Genomic DNA, 18,788 nt, shown 5'->3' with positions numbered 1-18,788 from the left:
TCCGGGCTAGCTGGCGAAAGTCTTATGTAAAAAAAAAAAAAAAAAAAAAAAAAAAAGAAAAAGATATCTGAAAGTTATTAATAAATTTCCACGAGTATATGCGTCTTTACAGCATTCACCTGCGTGTGTGCAAGGGCACCGGATACGAGAATCGCACACACAAACGTGTTGCAGACCACTAATGTTGCTTGCACGTCTGTCACACGCGACACACATACACGTTCCCGGACAAATGATGATTACTGCCGGTACATCAATGTTATGTGCTCAATAGTAGCAATGGAAACTAGCTATAGTAAAATTGCCGTGTTTTTGCATTATTTATATTTGCACTCTTATAATTGATTTGAATTTTTACTTATAGCTTTAAGTAAAATAAGATTGTAATGTATATTTAACTAATGGAGATAATATTGAAAAAAAAAAATTCTATGATTGTATTTTACCGAGAAATACTAATCGTTGAGCAAACGCTGTTCGTAAAAGATACAAATTCTCCAAAATGACAAGAGTGACAGAGTCTTAATGTGAAATGAAGAATATTTTTTACCATGGCACACACACACACATATATACATATGCGCGCTATTAATGTGCGTCCATTGTTAGCATTTTCGACCTTGCAGCACGCGAGAATATGCACGGGGAACAATCGGGATGGTCAAGGAGAACTTATATTGAATAATCAGCTTTGCGAGGAAAAAAAAAAATGATTGCGCTGCCTATGAATGAAAAGAAGGAAGCCATGAATTTCTGATTACCGTACACTTTGTAAACACCATTTCGGAGCGGAGATCACGAATAACAATGTATCGTCTGTGGACAGGCAAAAACCTTTACCATAATCGTACCGTCACTTCCTCCGTCTGTAAGGATTTTTGCGACAGGACAGTAATGACCACGGAACAGAGTCTTTAAAAGGAGAAAAAAAATTACAATCTCAGAGCAATCATATCCTAAGCGAGATGCCTTTTTTTACCGCTAAATGTCTGGGATGTCTTCAAAATGTTACGTCAACTTTATAGTACTAATAGAGTACTAATGGATATAGAAAAATTCTCGGGAGCGATGCTAATAAACGCGATAAATATAGAGGCGTATTATCTGCACATATCGCGGCAAACGAATGTATCGCCAAATATGGTATATGCATACTTTCTCTCTTTTTAGAAATCCCGAAAATTCTCGATTGTCCCCTCCGTAGGATTATTTATAAATACCAGCGAGGCGAACGCGCGCGAAGATTTAGAGCGTAATCATCGCGCGCCTCTCTTACGAGATACTTATTATCGCTGTAAGAATGAATCCGTAATATCGAGACGAGCCGGCAGGCCGAGCGAAAGTGCCTCGGCCGCATAAATGTCGGGCCGAGAACACCGGGAACGTGGCTTAACAAATGTGGTGAGATCGGAGAACCGGAAGCGAAAGGCGCGCGCGCAGCTTCACGATTCGTTTGGTACGACGTATACACAAGATCGTCAGTCTCCCAGTCTTTAACGCTTCGCGGAACTAGAAATCTCCTTTTCACGCTTAAATCGCGCCAACTTTGTTCACGCATTTCTATAGCTCTATACTAATTCGCGCGTGAGCGACAATTTTTCTTTGTCATCGCACAAACCGCGTAGATTGACCATAAAGAACGTGGAAAGAGAGAGAGAGAGAGAGAGATAGGATCTAATTTTGATAATTAATTGTAATTGATCCGAAACTTTGGACCATAATTATTTTTCACACATAGACTATAGAAATATATCTCGATTATATGATAATTCTCAGAATTGTGCGTCTAACGGATTAAATCGGATTGATCTTGTCGGCGTATCACTTTTATTACGTTTACATTCATCGCGAGATATAATTGTTTCCACGTGTCGATTAAAAGCTAATTACGTTACGCTTGCGATGCAACGCGACCTTCGGCGCTGTCGAGCCGGACACGGATATTTCTATAGGCGCGCCCGCTCATCGTCAGATTATCGTGCGCGCGCTTTCGCGCAATCAACGCGCCTCGTAATTTCGCGACGGTATCCTCTCGGCTTCTTCTGCCGCTCTAAAACGGCAGGTCTTACGAACAAAGTATCCCGGCTCTTGAAAATTAGAAACGCGATATAAATGAAACGTGACCTCCAAGCCTCGTATATCTCGAATGAGACCCGGGATGCAGCGCGGAGAGACTCGGCGCGTATCGGAAACGGCTGCCCACGTGCGCTATTTAATGCAGCGCGATTCACGTGGCGCAACACGTGAGTCGGCGGATTCGCGGGTGGCGCGACAAGACGGAGGGATCGTTAAATGCGAAGCGAACGGGGAAAGGGGATGAGGGGGCGGGAGGCGAGAGAGAAAAGATTGCTCTCTTCTCAGGTACTCGTCACTATTTTAGATATCTTTGCACAATTATATTACGGAGCGAAATCTTCGATATTATGCATTCGTCCCGATTCTTTGCGTGTCTTTTATATGACATTATTTCCGTCGCAATATCGAATTTTATCAATAGCTAAATGCGAGTAGCAACTTCTATATCAATCATATTCTTCTAACAATAAGAACTGGTTTAATCTTAGTTAAATCTTAGTCTAATTTTAACCGGCAGCGTTATCAACTCTAATCTCTTTTTAAAATCTCAGAATCAAACGGTTTTTAATTTTTTTATACGTTGCATATTTTTCGCGATATATATTGCCGGCGATAAAAGCGAGGAGGAGGAGATTACTTCATATGTAGTACTGGTTCAGACATAGGGAATCGTCAGAACAATTTTTATTTTAATCGTCCCATCTCGCCACACAAAGAGAGAGAGAGAGAGAGAGAGAGAGAGAGAGAGAAAGGGGGAAGCTTTTATCTGTAGCAGGCGATGGCCTATAGGCCTATACGATTCATCTGCCTCAATCAACGAACGGAGCAGAAACAAATGCGGCATCACGCACGACGGAGTCAGAATCGCATGGCCCATGCCGATCTCCGCGTCTAAGGATCGACGTCTGCCGGAATAAAATCGTCGTTCAACCGGAAAATACAAAGGCATGTGCGGGCGACGTCCATAGATCGGCGGGCGATGCTGCAGTTGACAGATCGAATCGGGAGAAAAAGAGAATGCTCATAAAACCTAATAGGTCAGACAGCTTATAATAACTATCGCTTATTCGTGACCTATATTAATTATTATTAAATGTTATCCTCGGATTCATATGAAAAATTTGAGTAGCCGTAAAATAAACGTGAATATATAAAATGCAAATAGTTTGATCTAATTGGTTTGTTCACGAAAAATATGATACATCTTTCTTCGATTTTTAAGTATTAAACATGTCGGTGATCAATCTTTAAACTAATAATCAATTTACAGATAAAAAGTCTGTGTCTCTTCTTATCTGAAGAATAAAGCTTTGCTTATTTCACGAGAAATATTAAATTAATTATTTCTAACTCAAGAGCTATCTATTATTAATAAAGGATTGCTTTCGAATTGATTAAGAGATCTCGCCGCATTCACTCCTACAAAACTATTTTTTGATTATCACTGACTATACTAAATGCTATACTAAATGCTTATCTATGTGAGTGATTGTTAATGCGCGGGCAATGCAAATAAAATGTCATATGAAAAGAATAAGAAGAGAGGTTGCCAGGCGAGAGAAATTCCGGAGACAGGGAATATGTGTACGCATGAGTACGTTGACCTGAAATGACCTGACCTGCGACAACCTAACATGTCCGGCGATAAACTGCCGTATATCAAAGTAATTTAATGCGCGGATCATCGGTACCGATATACATATATATGTATATATAGGTGCGTTACGCAGTGTGTGGCCGCGGTGCGCCACTTTTACGTAAATGGAAATGTGCGCGCGGTCTTCTGTATATCTGCGCGTGTGTGTACACGTATGCAATTCGATGACGTTGCACCTACTTCGAACGCATCGGCTATCAATGACCGCGCTTTTCTTACGATTTTTTTCGCAAGATCATTCATCGAAAATATTGTTTGCAAATTTTCTTCGCGAAACTTAAAACGTCTCAAATTTAATACTATATTATGTAAAAAAACTTCAAGCTTTGAAACTTTGGAAAAGAATATTTTTTCAGCAATCTTAGAGACATATAACATCGATTCGTATATAAATGAATATCGACAACTGTCACTGACCATCGCGTTAATTGCGATTACGATTTCAAGCAAATGCTATTCACGTCGAAATAAGGGAAGCGAACCATTATGTTTTAGTACGCTCGACGCTCACCTGTATATTCAACCGACGCGGAATTAACACCGGAGCGCTATTCCCAGATATATATCCGAGTGGGGTTGCGGGCGAACACGTGACCGAGAAACGTGCCTCTCCCGGTGCACGTGGACCCGGGCGCATCCCCCGATATCGGCCGCTGACGCGCCTCGTGCCTTCAACCCTCTTTCGTTCAAAGACGGAAGAGAAGCTTCCATTCGTCTCAGTCATCGCCGAGTCTCCTCAGGCTGTGTGTGTACGAAATTGCATCGTCAGTTTTCGCGAGTTGACGCGCTACGAGAGTACGAAGTCGAGAGCGATCGGACACGTATTATTCGCGCGCGTAAAAATTCACCTTAAATTATACTGAGAGACGCATTAAAACCTTGACATCATGGTGCATCCGTCTATAATTCTTCGTGGTCGCGACTGCGTTCTCGATTCGGGTTATGACGTGAGAATGATAATCGATAGATTTAAACGACGTTATCTCAAAGAAGCTAGCTACCGGGTTCGCGTAATAACGCAACGAGTTTAATCCGCGAATCATAGAATCGAGATCGATCTGAACGCAGCAAAGGGTTCCTTTCGCGGGGATAATCAACAGTTACGGCGGAACATAACACATGTTCCTTTATGTGACAGTGATTTTCTATATTTCTTATTTTTACACTTGTGTCCGTAATACATCCGACTTGCCCTTTTTTTTTAATGTGAAGATTTAAGAAAACGAAATTTGCGATCAGCCAATTCATGGCATAAATTATATTTTTATATGTTTCGAGTGATCAGATAATCAATTCTCTAAATTTTACATACACACACACACATGTTATATTATTTCAAATATAACACGAATATGAACAAATATTTTTATAATATTTAAAGCTAGTGAAAATTTATAGTTACTTCACATTGAGTTTTTTAATTGGTCTACTTTCGAGTTTTTCATTTCTATTTTTCCCGGACAAAAAGATATTGTGTCGAATAGATTCTATTCTATGCCATAAATGAGATAAAATTAAAATAAATCTAAAAAATACTCCGTTTTTTATTTTTTTCACATATTTCATCAAACGGACAAAGTCAAAAAAATAACTATATTTAAACAATAATATTCTGCTAATTTGCGTGATCGGATGAAATATTACGGAGGTATATTTGAAAAAAATATATAACTATTTATATAAATAAGAAAGTTGTTTAATTTGCTTTTATGCACTCGTTTTTTATAGAACTCGTGGATAGTTTGACGACGAATGCGGAAAACTGGATAAAACAAATATAATATATCTGCTCCAATTTTGAGTGATAAAATATAAGAGAATATAAATGTGCATCGTGAACAAAAACTGCTATTACGATTAAAGCGATATAAAAGCCAATCGTCGTCACATTATAATTAATAAATTATTTTGCGACGCAAAAACATATTGAAAATTAACATTAATATTTTTGTAATAATAAATAACCCGTAAAGATAAACTTGCTTATCGATAAAAAAATATTCCATTATCTAAAAACATTGTCATTGCATCTAAATCAACGAATATTACGTGAAATAATAACGGACAATTTTTCATTAAAAATCGAAGACAAATATGGTGTCGAATCTTAAGTGATTGTATGAAAACTGTTGATATTCAATATACATCTTACATCCGATAAGAAAAAAAGAAAACTGTCGAATCCAGAATGGATTCCTGCGACTGGACGCGAATGGGAAACGAAGAGAGAGAGAAGATGGCCGGTGCGGACGCGGCCGCCGCCTCCTGGCAGCAGTGTTATACCTGGTGCACGCCGTACTCGCATCCGCATCCGCAGCCCCACCATCACCACCCTCATCATCCCCGTCAATACCAGGATAGCCAGTATCAGCAACTACCGGGGAGCGCCTCCACCGCCGTAAACGCTTCCACTGCCCACTACCCGTCCTCCCAGCAGCATCATCTGCAACTGCAAACCGCCCAGCCGCCGCCTCTGGACCAACAGCCGCATATTCACCCTATTAAAGGACAAATCGGGCTCAGGAGAGCAGTTGCTTATGACAGACCAGGTATCCAAATTACACTCGCGCGTCAATATCGGCGATATCGATCCGTTTTGTAATCGAAAATTAGATGAAATTCAGCAGTTTATCATATCGTTATCACGCTATATGCGTTCTATAAAAAATACTAACTAATTAATATTAGTCTCTTTCACGAGAGTCCGATCTGATCCTGCGTCGCGGAAGCTGATTACATTTCCAACAATCCCCGCTCCTTGCCTCCTGGATATTCCAAATTATCTTTTTCGCCGCGCTCCGGGGAGAATTCTCCTCGGACGTGAAATTATATAAGTGCCTCGGTCGATAGTCACGCAACGTCAATCACCAAATGGATCGATCCTATCGAAAGGGTTAATATACCCATATCGGTCTCGAGAGCTAGCCTCTCCTCTGCACACATATCTTAAAAATATCATGTTGATTATAATTCCATTCTTTCATACACTCTGGCTATGCCCAGGAGGCTCGCGTTTCTTCCTCGCGAGTTTTTTACGATATCGTCTCTTTTATCGATAATACGAAGATTATTAAAGATGATAGAGAAGATGTAGGATCCTAAAATCTATATTTTCGGACGACGGAGAGACTTAATTTGGTTAATAAATAAAAATAATAATTATTCTCACACGCATCTTGCTACTGACAATCCTGTCCGGCGCCTATTTTCTATCGATGATGCTACTCAAGAAGATCCAATTTTCTAAGAACCCGATATGGCGAGCGATTAAAATAATGAAACCTCTATAGCTGCGAGCGGGAAAAATATTATTAGGCGATACAAAAATGTGTTTCACGTAGTACATTCTATCAATTAACTTTTACTTCTGTATAATAAACGCGGAAGAGTAAGCAACGTTTATGCGATGGCAATAAAATTATAGATTTTATTGTCTCTATAGTGGCAGCAAAATATAACAATGGAAAAAACATCGATTTTCGTGTCAGGTACTTTTATATATTCTTTCTTCATTAATATAGGTTGTCAATGATAAGCAATCGTGGATTAGGAATTTTTATCTTCGCGCGACACCGGCGTCGGAATGGCGAAGATGTCGAACGCAATTTTTCCGGAAGCGTGTTGCGTAATGCATTTCGCGACGAAAGGGATTGCCCTGTCGCGGAAGCCCTCGCGAAGGGGTAAGGGGGGGAGGATAGTCGCCCACGCAACCATCGGTAAATAGTCCGCTGAATTATTCATGGGAATCTGTTGCTTCCATCTAAACGGCTGTATCGCGCTGGTCTCGCAGTGCGGATTTGTTTAACCAAAAAATATGTTAAGAAATAAATTGACTCACTAAAACGCAGAGAAGTAAATATTTATAAAGCCACTTATAATTCCTTTTTGCGTAATACACCAGACATGATTTATTTAAGATTTATTATCAATTTGTTCTTTTTACCTTGGATCACCAAATCACAGATCCGTGAAATTGATTACATGTGCGGTAAATATTTAATTGCTTCAATTAAAACTTTACTTTTAATATCTTAAACGCTTGTGACATAAAAAAATTGTCGAAAATAGGAAATCATGAATTATGGTGTAAAGTTTGATGATAAATAGCAAAACGGAATCTTTAGATTAGCAGCGCTATGATGTGATTCTGCGTAGAGATGACGCATTCCAATGACATCATTAAAATTGCACGCACAATTATTATACTTCATTATTAGTATTTCTCGCCACGCATTTCTTGTCGGTAGCACTTTTCGTATCTATAGATGATCACATTATTTATTCCCATGACGTTCTTGTATATAAATATTTATTAATTTGTTTGCCGTCTATCTAATACGAACTTTTTTCGCATTTCTTATGATCTCTTATGATTGATCTTTTCGACTCAGGAGCGGATAACTACTTATCGTGGCCCTGGAATTTATTATATAAATATTTACAATTCCGATTGAAAATATCAGTTTCCGATTGAAAAATTGTCAACGATAATTTTTGTAATTGTATTCCGGTCGGAATTGAGTTTTCACTCGCTCCAATTTACTTGCTTTGAAATTCAATTATGTAATAACAGTGTATATTCATCTCAGTTTGTTGTTGAAAAGAATTGTCCAGAAAGTGCAGGGGATGTATCGAGACGACGTGTTTATTCGAGAAAAGCGATTGCGAATGGAAATCGCTGTTACGCGTTCACGGCGTTATTTTCTGTCCCATGGAAATTCGAGAGATAATCCGGATATCGAAATAAACAACAACGTCCATCATGCGAAGCGACATAACACGGAAACTGTATCTAATCGCGTGCCATTTCCATAAACGGCATTCTTTTCACCATGTCGTTCTTTTCGCGCGCGCAATGCTCACTTTTATATTACTCCGTTATTCAAATCACGCCTCGTCCGGTCAGTTTTGAGATGTATAAGAGAATAACTTTGCCGTCCTTCACAAATGAACCGCAGTCTGCAGTATCTAAAATTTCTTTTGGTTAGAGACATATCGTGTTTTTATTTTTATTTTGCACTCTACTTAAATTTTGATTAAATAAAGTAAATAAATTAGTTAACTATCTCAATTATAAAATATGTATGATCCCTATAAATTCATCAAATCTAATAGAAGGAGCATTAAAGAAACATATTTTGTCTCTACGAATAAATTTTACAAACGATATAAAAATGAATAATGAATGAGACTTGTATATAATTGAATCAAGACATAATATATCTTAAAATTGTAGTCATATTTCCGTTTTTTTTTTTCGATAATTTTAATCTTATTGTTAACTTCACACTTTGAAAAATGCTAAGAATCATAAGCGCGTTAAAATCTGAGAGTAAATGATTAATTAGACAGTACGCTAACGACGTTTAACGACAGGAATGGTAAACCGAGTGAAAATGCTACCGCGAGGAATCCACGATGAATTACATGGTGATCGCTTGATTAGCAAAGCGACATCGCGAGAAGAGATTTGCGCGTATCCTCGAGCGGGAACATAAATCCATCCGCCGTCAGGACGCAATTACGGCAGCGCTTCTAACCAGCCGCGCATGACTTATTATTGTTTCTCCGCTGCCATATGTGCGTTTCATTCGTACGTACGTACGTACATAGGTCACGAATGCGTGCTACAGGGATTGGGCGGATACACGTGCGAGAGAAGCATCGAGAAGGAAAGCCCCCCCTGTTCGTAAAAGCGTAAGTCTGCTTTACGCAATTAATTAATTAATTATTTCGCCGCGTGTTGTGCATCCGTACTATCATAATCTATGGATTTCTTAGAATCGGGAATTGTTGAATCAATGAGATCCTGCCGGTAAAGAATTGCTACAAAGTATTAATCCGTGAAAAAATTTCGATTCAGAAATACATCTTGATAATCTTAATCGTTACAATAATAGTCGGAATATTTAAAGAAAAATAATTATTATAATTAATATATGAAAATTAATCCAACATTCGTAGAATATATTCGCGAAGATGTATAGCCATCTGAATTATTTGGATTGATCGGTGAAAAAAATAATAAACAAGACCATTGTCGCCGTAATTAATTTTTTTCTCGTGAATAGTAATCGGAATGGGATTATCGTACGGATCGCTCGTTAGATTCTCGCGCGAAGCGCGTAATATTTCGTCGTTTTTTTTTCCACGTCCGTATACGTCGCTGAATCACGAAATTTTCTGCCGTTTTCCGTCTCATTATTATATGGAAAAAGATCGGATCTAAGATTCGTGGAAAAGAGACGTATTGAGGGAGGTGAACACGCGAGACGGATGAGGGGCGTAACGACATCGCGAGAGAGAAATGATGGAGGCGGCGGGGGGCAGAGGGATCGGGGGGCTAAAACGGAGGGGGAGAAGGAAAGCGATTACCCCGCGATGGTTTGCATCTCCTGCGTCGACCGTCTCGGTTAGAAGTAAACAGCGCGGCCGCCGCGTTATCCTGAAACGTTGCATTATCCTCGGCAGCGAGATGGAACGCCTTGGACAACGTCCTTGAGCGCGGAAACGCACTTGCGATACCGTGACGGTACCGTAGGCGAGCGGAAAAATCGACGATCTAAACGCCAAGGAGGATCGTGTCGTTTCACGTGTCCCCGGTCCGTAGCGCGGTTTTACCTCGATAAACTTTTGCAGGAATTCAACATCGTGCATCGAATGACATTTCTCGAAATTTAGTTGGTAATGCTTTAATTTAGTTTTGCAACGGAACGCGGAACCTTCTGTGCGTGTATGTATGTATGTATGTGTAAATACAATCGTTCGCGTTTATACTCTATCTATAATTATACGAATAATTATATAATTAATATGTATGGAAAACAAATACACATGATTAGATAATTATACTCAACGAGACATGTCTGTTTTACAGCGAAGGTCTCAGCATAATTGCTTTACAACACACACACATTAACACCTGTTAATATATTCATTTAGTTAACTTATTTAGTTAATACAATTCTTAGCGATTCCCCGATCGAAGTGTTTTGACATTTTAAACGGAAAGCCCTGATTATTCCAATTTATTCCAGGTTAACGGTCACACACAACTGTTTTCTCTCTCTCTGTTATTCTCTTATGCAATTTCAACAGTATTTATAACAGCAGTATACATTATAACACAATTATAACAGCGCTGCGCTTGATATTTCTTAACAATACCAGCTTAATTATTTGCATCTGACATTATCAGAGCAAAATATACGCGAGTATTAACTCAATTTCGAAGAATTTCTATTAATACCCAGAGTTTATTTCAATAAAACTAAAAATAGAGTAAAAATAAAAATAGAGTATATATAGTTTTGATTATCATGTAGTTCAAATTATTATTGAATTTTATCCAGAATTTTATAACAGTCCCTTGATTGAGATCGCGATCTGAAGTCGTAGATATGATGTAGCATTAATTTATTTTTCTAGGATAACAGCTGTGCCAAAAATATAAAAATACACTTTAGATAAATATATTTTATTATTTCATCGCGCGGTTACGCGAAGCATTTTCACCCTTCGTAACAGTCTTTGATGCTTTAAGGTTGTCGGCACGAAAAAAGCCAACGGTGTATTAATGAATAATTAATAATCCCGAATTGATAATATCGCGGCACACGCATACACACACACACATATACGTGCGACACGCGGCACGACACGATTCTCTGTCGTTGCCTTGCACATTCTCCGTTTTGAATAATGAATCCAAAGAAAAATAACGATAGCGCGTACAGACAGAGCATTGCGGATATATTCCAGCGACCTTAAGGTCGACGGAATTCGCTGTGCGGAGAAATCCGAGAGCAGGACCGTGCCCGCGGGCGCGTGGGCCCGGGTGGGCAGGGCCCCGGGGTCAGGGATCACCGCGCGGGAGAAAAGTACCGGGAAAATGTTTCTGCCGCGAGAGATACTCTATCTCTCGTCTCATAATGCGCAAGTGGGAGGCTACACGCATACGCGCCGAGGAAGAGAGAGAGAGAGAGAGAAAGAGAGAGAGAGAGAGAGTACAGAGAGTGCTGTGCGCGCTTCGTCGTCGTATGCACCGCGAGATGCGGACCTGCAATCTCCGTGAAAGAAAAGGACCCCTTTGTCCGCTCTTCTACCCTCCTCACTTTATTGGGCTTTGTTTTACTTCGCCTCCACCTCCGGAGAATGCGATTCGTTGCGCCACGAACGGCTTGCGATCTTCGACATAAGCGCGCGCGGATATAATATGTCGTATAATGGAACGAGAGAGGAAGAAAAAAAGAGAGAGAGAGAGAGAGAGAGAGATCGAAAGGGAAAATTCGCTTAGCAATTTTTCTCTTTTTATCTCTTTCATTTTCAATCATGACGTTCAATAGCAATACTATAATTGTGTCGTTTTCAGGTGACCCCATGATAACATCCTCTCTGAAGGGTAAGTGACCATCGACGATTATTTTTTTTTTTCTTTTGCGTACCCTTCCCTATCGAAGGATCCATGAAAGGATCCCCGACGCAAAGTATACGCCCCTAGCTAAAAACCGAGAACGACAATATACGACGAGTCGCTCCTTGTTGCATGCGTTTTATCAGTTGTATATATGTATGTGTCCACGCTTCTTTCACTCTACTTACGTAGATCGTAGAGAAATTTTAACTAAATAAGAGAAACGATAGATATATAGTCGATTTTATTTTTAAATTATTTCAGAATCATGACAATTAACGCGATAGAAATAAATTTAATATTTTAGCATTATTATTCGATAAAATAATCACGTGAAATATTCAGCTGTTACATTTCCATTTTTTCGCGAACGATACTTGTAAAAATTCATAAGATCGTCTTTACCTGTAGATGATGAAAAATAGCAAGCTTTTATTGTTAGTAAAAGATAGAAGGCACAATTGACGAGAAGAAATAAAAAATTCGCGGCGGAGATCGAGCAGATATCTCCGGCTACAGAGCGGCGGATGCATCGATAAATTATCAACATGCAGGTAGGCAATGGAATTGCATTGAATTGACGCGTACGCGATATTTCGCGGGAAACACGAAGAGGATGGGAGGGAAGTAGCAGATAGATACGAAGCATGGCCCGGCCTTGTGACGCGTCACATCCTGTCATGTCTTCATATTCACACTCACGTTACGATAGTCACAGTGAGGAAAATTTCGCGCGTAAATCCGAGTATCTTAAAAAATCTTATTCGTTCTTCATGCAATTTTTATGAATTCAACAAAATAAATATATAAATGATTGATAATATGTGCAGATTTATATAAACACGGTTTATATAAAATTAATACTATTCAATTATATAATTTTTGTGTAATGTTTTTGTCATATTGAATGTAATTGGTATGTGCAGATGTAATTAGTATCTCTCCTAAAAGTGCGTTTTTAACCAAGCATCGATAATTACAGCTTATTTTATAATTATAGTTCTCGTTGCCATTTATGATTTAAACAACTTTTAATCGCGTCTTGCCAACACGTGTTCGCGTCATGGCAACGCAAGTCGAGATGTAATCAATCGTAATTATGATACGTACACGTCTTCGTTTCCCGTTTATTCTATCATAGTAGAAGTACCTCGTCAATTTCAATGATAATTTCTCTATTGTTGTCCGGTTGATTGGTTGGTTATCGAGCGTGTTGTGCGTTTGTGTCTTAAAGTATTAACTAAAGAAATGTTTCATGTTTAAAATTCCCCTTTTTACAAAATTCTCTAATAAATTTTTTTGAATATTATTGTCTTAAAGCAACTCTTAATTTATTAATTACGATCGAAGCTTGAAACGTACATTAATCATCATCGACGTCGCGGTCTCGTATTTTGTCGCCGGATATGTTGCTGAGATGTGGCCGTGCGTGCTATACGAAGAATAATCCCATGCGGTTGACGCTTGGACTCAAGTTTCGCGTGTCAAGGATCGACCAAAGACAAGCAATGATCTTGCTTTTTATTTCTTTACTATGATTCGTGTGAAAAAGAAATGCGAGAATTGCGACACAAGTCTTATGCCAATCCAAGCGTGATATTAATATTAATATCACGAAAGCATTTAAAGCGTTGAATTTCAAAAGCTCTTCATCTGAAAATATTAATTTAAAAACAAAAATTTTAAATATTAAATTAAAAAAATTAAAAAACTGAAATCATTACAAATACACGCAAAATCATTAAAAAATAATAAAATTAAAGGGATAAAGCTATTGTGATATTTCTTATATTTTCGATATATTATTTCTTAAGCAGTCGAAAAAATTTACGCGAGTAGATACAATTATATAAATCTTAAAAAGAGTCCATTCTACGATTATTCATGCGTGTCCCGCGTGCGTTGCTAATCACATTTGTTTCTAGCAAATTATGTATCAAATATGTGTGTACATATATTGCGCGGCTGCGGAACTCGATCTATTTCGGCATCGTCTAGGATCTTACGCGCATCTTTTTGATCTAACGGCTTCGAGTTGGGCGTAATTAACAGCTGACAAGCAGATGTTAGCGGCATCGCGAAACGTTTATGTCAAAAAGATTATAAAAGCTATGCGTGTATTTCAACGCGGCCGCTGCGCTTTCCGAAGCGATGACGACTTGCTGAAAGCACGTGCCGAGAGATTAGTAAATAAAATGATAAATGATAAGTCGTTTAAATAATCAAGCGTTGCTTAAACGCGCTACATGCGTCTCGACAAAATTGATAGGGATAATTAAATCAATCTTTATTTGGAACAGATATACCGGCCTAATTAATCATTTACGAGAAACTGATATCTGAAAGGATATGTGGATCTTCTTTTTCTGGTACACGCGCGTGAATCAATTGCAAGAAGGCGATATACATGATATCTCTATTTTTTCATACATTCACAGATATAAAAGAATCCGAGATACTTGTATGTTGTCGGTCGTAAGAGAAATGTTTTGAAATTACAACGTGTAATTAATCACAGATAAAAAATTCTACTTATATTCCAAATATAATAATCTCCAAATAATATTTTTCTGAAAAAAGAAATTATATACGGCTGCTGAAATTTTAAATCTTGGTTTCGGCAAGAAACACGCAAGAAATGGTTCAAGCGAACGCAAATGGGAAACGATCGCGGAAGTTTTCGTGAAATGCACGAATATAAGTATGTACATATCAGGTGCCACGCCGGGCCCGCCGTATCGTCTACGTACTCGCGGTACCGGCAATCAATCCGCACGATAATGAATACGCGCTGGCCCCTCACGTACACGTGCGGACCGGCGGCTGAGAGTGTGCGTGGTAAGTGTCGAACGGATGCGAAATTATTGCCAGGATCCCATTCGAGTCCCTGTCACGTACGTGCTGCATCCGCGTGTGCGAAAGGTCGCGAACGAAAGTACCGCAAACGGTATTTACCGAAAGGTAATAATTAATAAACGCGCTGCCGCTTCCAGGTTCATGATTCGTACCGCGAGCTCCTCGATTCTTCTTCTTCGCGAATCAACCGACGAAAATCTCGATCCCGTTGAAAGGCCGTTCCTTAGACGCGATGATCTTATCTAATCGATATTTCGTTTTGCATATGCACATACTTTGCGATCGCAAATTAAACGGTACGTATCGAGGCAAAAGAAAATTATACAGAAAAAGAAAATTTTTTCGAGATTATCAATGCAATTATTCCAGCGCGGCATAAGTATCGATATGTCTGTACGATCGAGTATGTTTATAGAATGCGATAATCGTTAGAAAAAATATCTTCTAGATATCCGTTCTTTTTTTTTTTTGCTTTATTTTATAAATAGATAAACACATTTACCTTACACGCATTTACAAGTTGAGAGCTTTTCACAAGTAGGAAAGAAAAATAGGAATGTCGCACGCCTGATTAGCGAAGTATATGTGACTTTAGATTGCATTGCTCTATAATTATTCGCTTTTGAGAAGGGGAATAAAATGATAATTAATGCTGAATGCATAGATATTATATGCTGCTGGATAAATACTATGGAATTTTTTATCTTCTGTACAAAAAGAATACTTATATTTCGATTTGGAATAATGGCCAAATTAATCGGTTAAGTAGGTTCGAAGGGAAACCACGTGTTTTCACCGATTCCATGTTTTGCGGTTAAAATATTGACCAAAAAAAAAACGAAAAAGGCCTCTTGAAAAAAATGCAGCGATCAAGAGGGCAAGCCCACATTCGATTTTGTAACGACGAGAAGGAGGAGGAAGTGCCTAGGAGAAAGTAAGCCGCCGAAAGTTTCGTTTTCACGTCTGGCCCGGTCCTAAAGCGACCGGTTCTCATTCGATCGCGGAACGCTGTTTTAAGCAGAATTGCGAAACTCGCGATTATCTCGAGATTGGAAATCGAGATCGGAAATTGATTAACATTCACGTTGATTTCAACATTTTGAATATCGAATAATTTGTTTTGATATTATCAGAATCGAAAAAAATCATTTTTAACCAAGACAAAGAGCGAATTGTGAAATGTCGGATATCGTATCCCCATAAATCAATGCCACAATCTGCTCTCATTCTCCTCCTAATAAGAATTAGAGATGCGAGTGAAAGGGTCCAGGATCAACAGGTTGCTCGTTTCAATTCCCGAGCGACCTTTAGCCGGAAAGCTGCGGCATCTTTGCTCGCATTAAGATCTCTCAAACCGACTATTGAGTCTATTTCACGCGCACAAAGTAATGGAAAAGATTTTTCGAAACAAGTCAAATCGGAAAAGATAAATCGAAACAAGTGAAGAAAATAATTACATGCAATCAATTTAGCAATCAATTATTCGACGGAGAATAATTGCAATTCGACAAAGTAAAAATTTATTTAGACTCGCAATCAATCAACTCTAAAATAGCAACGGCGTTAGATCGCCATTTAAAATTTTTAATAACAATTACGGTATAATAAAAAAATATATTAATTTAACGATAATAAATTATAATTTAATAATAAAAAAAAAATTATGTGATAAAAAAAAATGCCAGACAAATATCTGACGGATCTTTCCAAACGAGAGAAAGATAGAAAGAGAAGCGAAACGCGGAAGAGAGGGAATGAGAGAGAGAACTAAAAACGAGGTAAGAGACACAAAAAGAAGTTACGGCGAGCGAAGAGGAGAAAGGAATCCTTCCGTGACTCGCGAGAGTCCGCAGGTCTCTCGTGGTTTCCGCGTTCGCACAACAGGCATCGCGTCTACCAGACCGGTTTTGGTGATTCAGAGCCTCGTGCCTTCACTACGTAACTTATGTAGAGCCCTCCCGCACTCTCTTTTTTTCTCTCCTCGTACCGTACGACCGAAAGAGGAATAACTGCGCGATAAGCATGATCGATCGATAAACATAATTTTAAACAAGTATAAAAGAATAGCGAAAAATCATATTATTTAGACGTTTAAAAATTTCACGTTTCTCCAACGAGAGAGAACCTTATTAAGCAATGTTGAAAGAATATCATTTCAAAGAGAGTTGACAAATATTTCTAATAATAAATAAAATTATTTTGTGAAATCTTCTGACGGAATTTCGTACAAAGGCACAATTCTTTAGATTCTTGTGCGTATAAATCTTCTTGGGCAGATAAATATATATATATCGTAATTAAAGATACTATATTTATATGTATAAAAAAAGCCTCGTGAGAACACACCTTTCATTTCATCGTTTTCTTTTTTCGGTCCGCCTCACCTATCTTTTTTCTCGCTTCTTATTTATCTCTCTTTATCATCATCTTTCATCGAAGCAGCTCAACTACGACTAACTTCCGCGTTCGTCGGAGGTAGAACAGAGATGGCGGGATCCTTTTTGGATCCTGCCCACGGATGCCGGGCCCTGATGGCCCTGACCTAAAGTGAGATACGCTTTCGCGGGTTGTAATGGCCGCCAAGGAATATCTTTGTCTTCGCTCGAAACATTAAAGAATATTAACGACTGCATTTTATTCAAATTAAAAGGATTCCTTCCCGAGTTCATCACGAAATAAATCTTGAAGATAAATGATAAATGCAAATATAAAACTCACTTTGTTGCATCAAACTAGATATTCGAGTATCTTATAAATTAGCTCTAGTATATATTTTATAATATTCATAATTTAGCTAATCTTGTTATTAAAATGACGTTAAAGTGGAATGTGTGTGTGTGTTATAATAATATAAAATGATATAAGTAAATTACATAAGTAATTATATAAGTAAAATGAAAGAAGTAAATTTTTCTCCATTTGCACCGGCGAAAAAAGCCTGAAAACAAGTAATTGACGGAAAGTAAATCGACTGTTTTCATTCTGTATAGAGTGACATACTTTCTGTAACATATTTCAATTAGCTGATTTGTGAAATTAACGATTAACTGTACGCTCGTGCTTTGCTAAGTAAAATTGAAAGTGGCAAAATGCCATAGAGTCGAGACAAGGAGCGTTTCAATTTTATAGAGAGAAGTGCATTTACTTGGAGGGGAAAATAAATACACAACTTCTCTTCTCCTCCACCTGTCTCTCTTAGTAGTTGTACACAATACGGATGAGGATGACGTCAAAGCTTTAAAGACAATATCGGCACATAAATGTTTGTCTATCGTTGAATAAGCATGTTTCGAGACACGAATGTCCTCAACTTTCCAAGCAGTGTCTCATAGCTTGGAAACTTCAGAACAAAGATTGAAGAAATAACATTGAAAAAAGCGGTACAGCCGTCTTACATATTTAAAAACGATCGGAGCGTGATAATTAAATTCGTCAAAGGCCCGACGAGTCGGAGCGTAGCGACAGAATCGAGAGTAAAAGCTCCCGTGTTGTTCTTCAGCGTCCGCAAACCCGGAGCTAGGCATATTGAGATAGATAGATAGATAGAGAGAGAGAGAGAGAGAGAGAGGGAAAGAAGCGATAAAATAAGTAGAGACGGAAGGAAAGCCACAGACGCGAAGTGAAAAAGTGCGGCGCGATCAGCCGGAGCGCAGCAGGCGAGCAGGCCAGATAGATAGACGAGAGGACGGTGGCGTTCACCAAGCGAGAAGAGAAGGAGGACTAGGCCTGGATCCTAGATGCTGGACGGAACAGGGACGTTGATAGACCTGGGCTCTCGCCAGCAGG

The 18,788-nt window shown here is 38.7% G+C and overlaps 1 protein-coding gene across 10 annotated transcripts in view; it reads left to right on the top strand.

Moving 5' to 3' along the window:
- Nucleotides 1-18,788, top strand: part of LOC115239824 (hepatic leukemia factor) — a 75,484-nt gene that overhangs the window by 15,327 nt on the left and 41,369 nt on the right. For 4 of the 10 annotated variants that reach the window (XM_029814607.1, XM_029814606.1, XM_029814603.1 and 1 more), the window contains exon 1: nucleotides 5,462-6,282. The exons of 1 other annotated variant lie outside the window; for it this stretch is intronic. In XM_029814607.1, the coding sequence (XP_029670467.1) occupies nucleotides 5,922-6,282 (361 nt within the window). In that variant the 5' untranslated portion in view covers nucleotides 5,462-5,921. Of the gene's footprint in view, nucleotides 1-4,066; nucleotides 4,871-5,307; nucleotides 5,382-5,461; nucleotides 6,283-12,104; nucleotides 12,135-18,788 lie in introns of those variants that run through there. 5 more of the 10 variants (XM_029814598.1, XM_029814600.1, XM_029814597.1 and 2 more) reach the window with 5 other exon arrangements.

The sequence above is a fragment of the Formica exsecta genome, unplaced genomic scaffold, assembly GCF_003651465.1.
Source record: "Formica exsecta isolate Colony F162 unplaced genomic scaffold, ASM365146v1 scaffold395, whole genome shotgun sequence".
Lineage (NCBI taxonomy): Eukaryota > Metazoa > Arthropoda > Insecta > Hymenoptera > Formicidae > Formica > Formica exsecta.
Note: the sequence above shows the minus strand (reverse complement) of the source record. Positions and strands in the feature narration are given on the sequence as shown.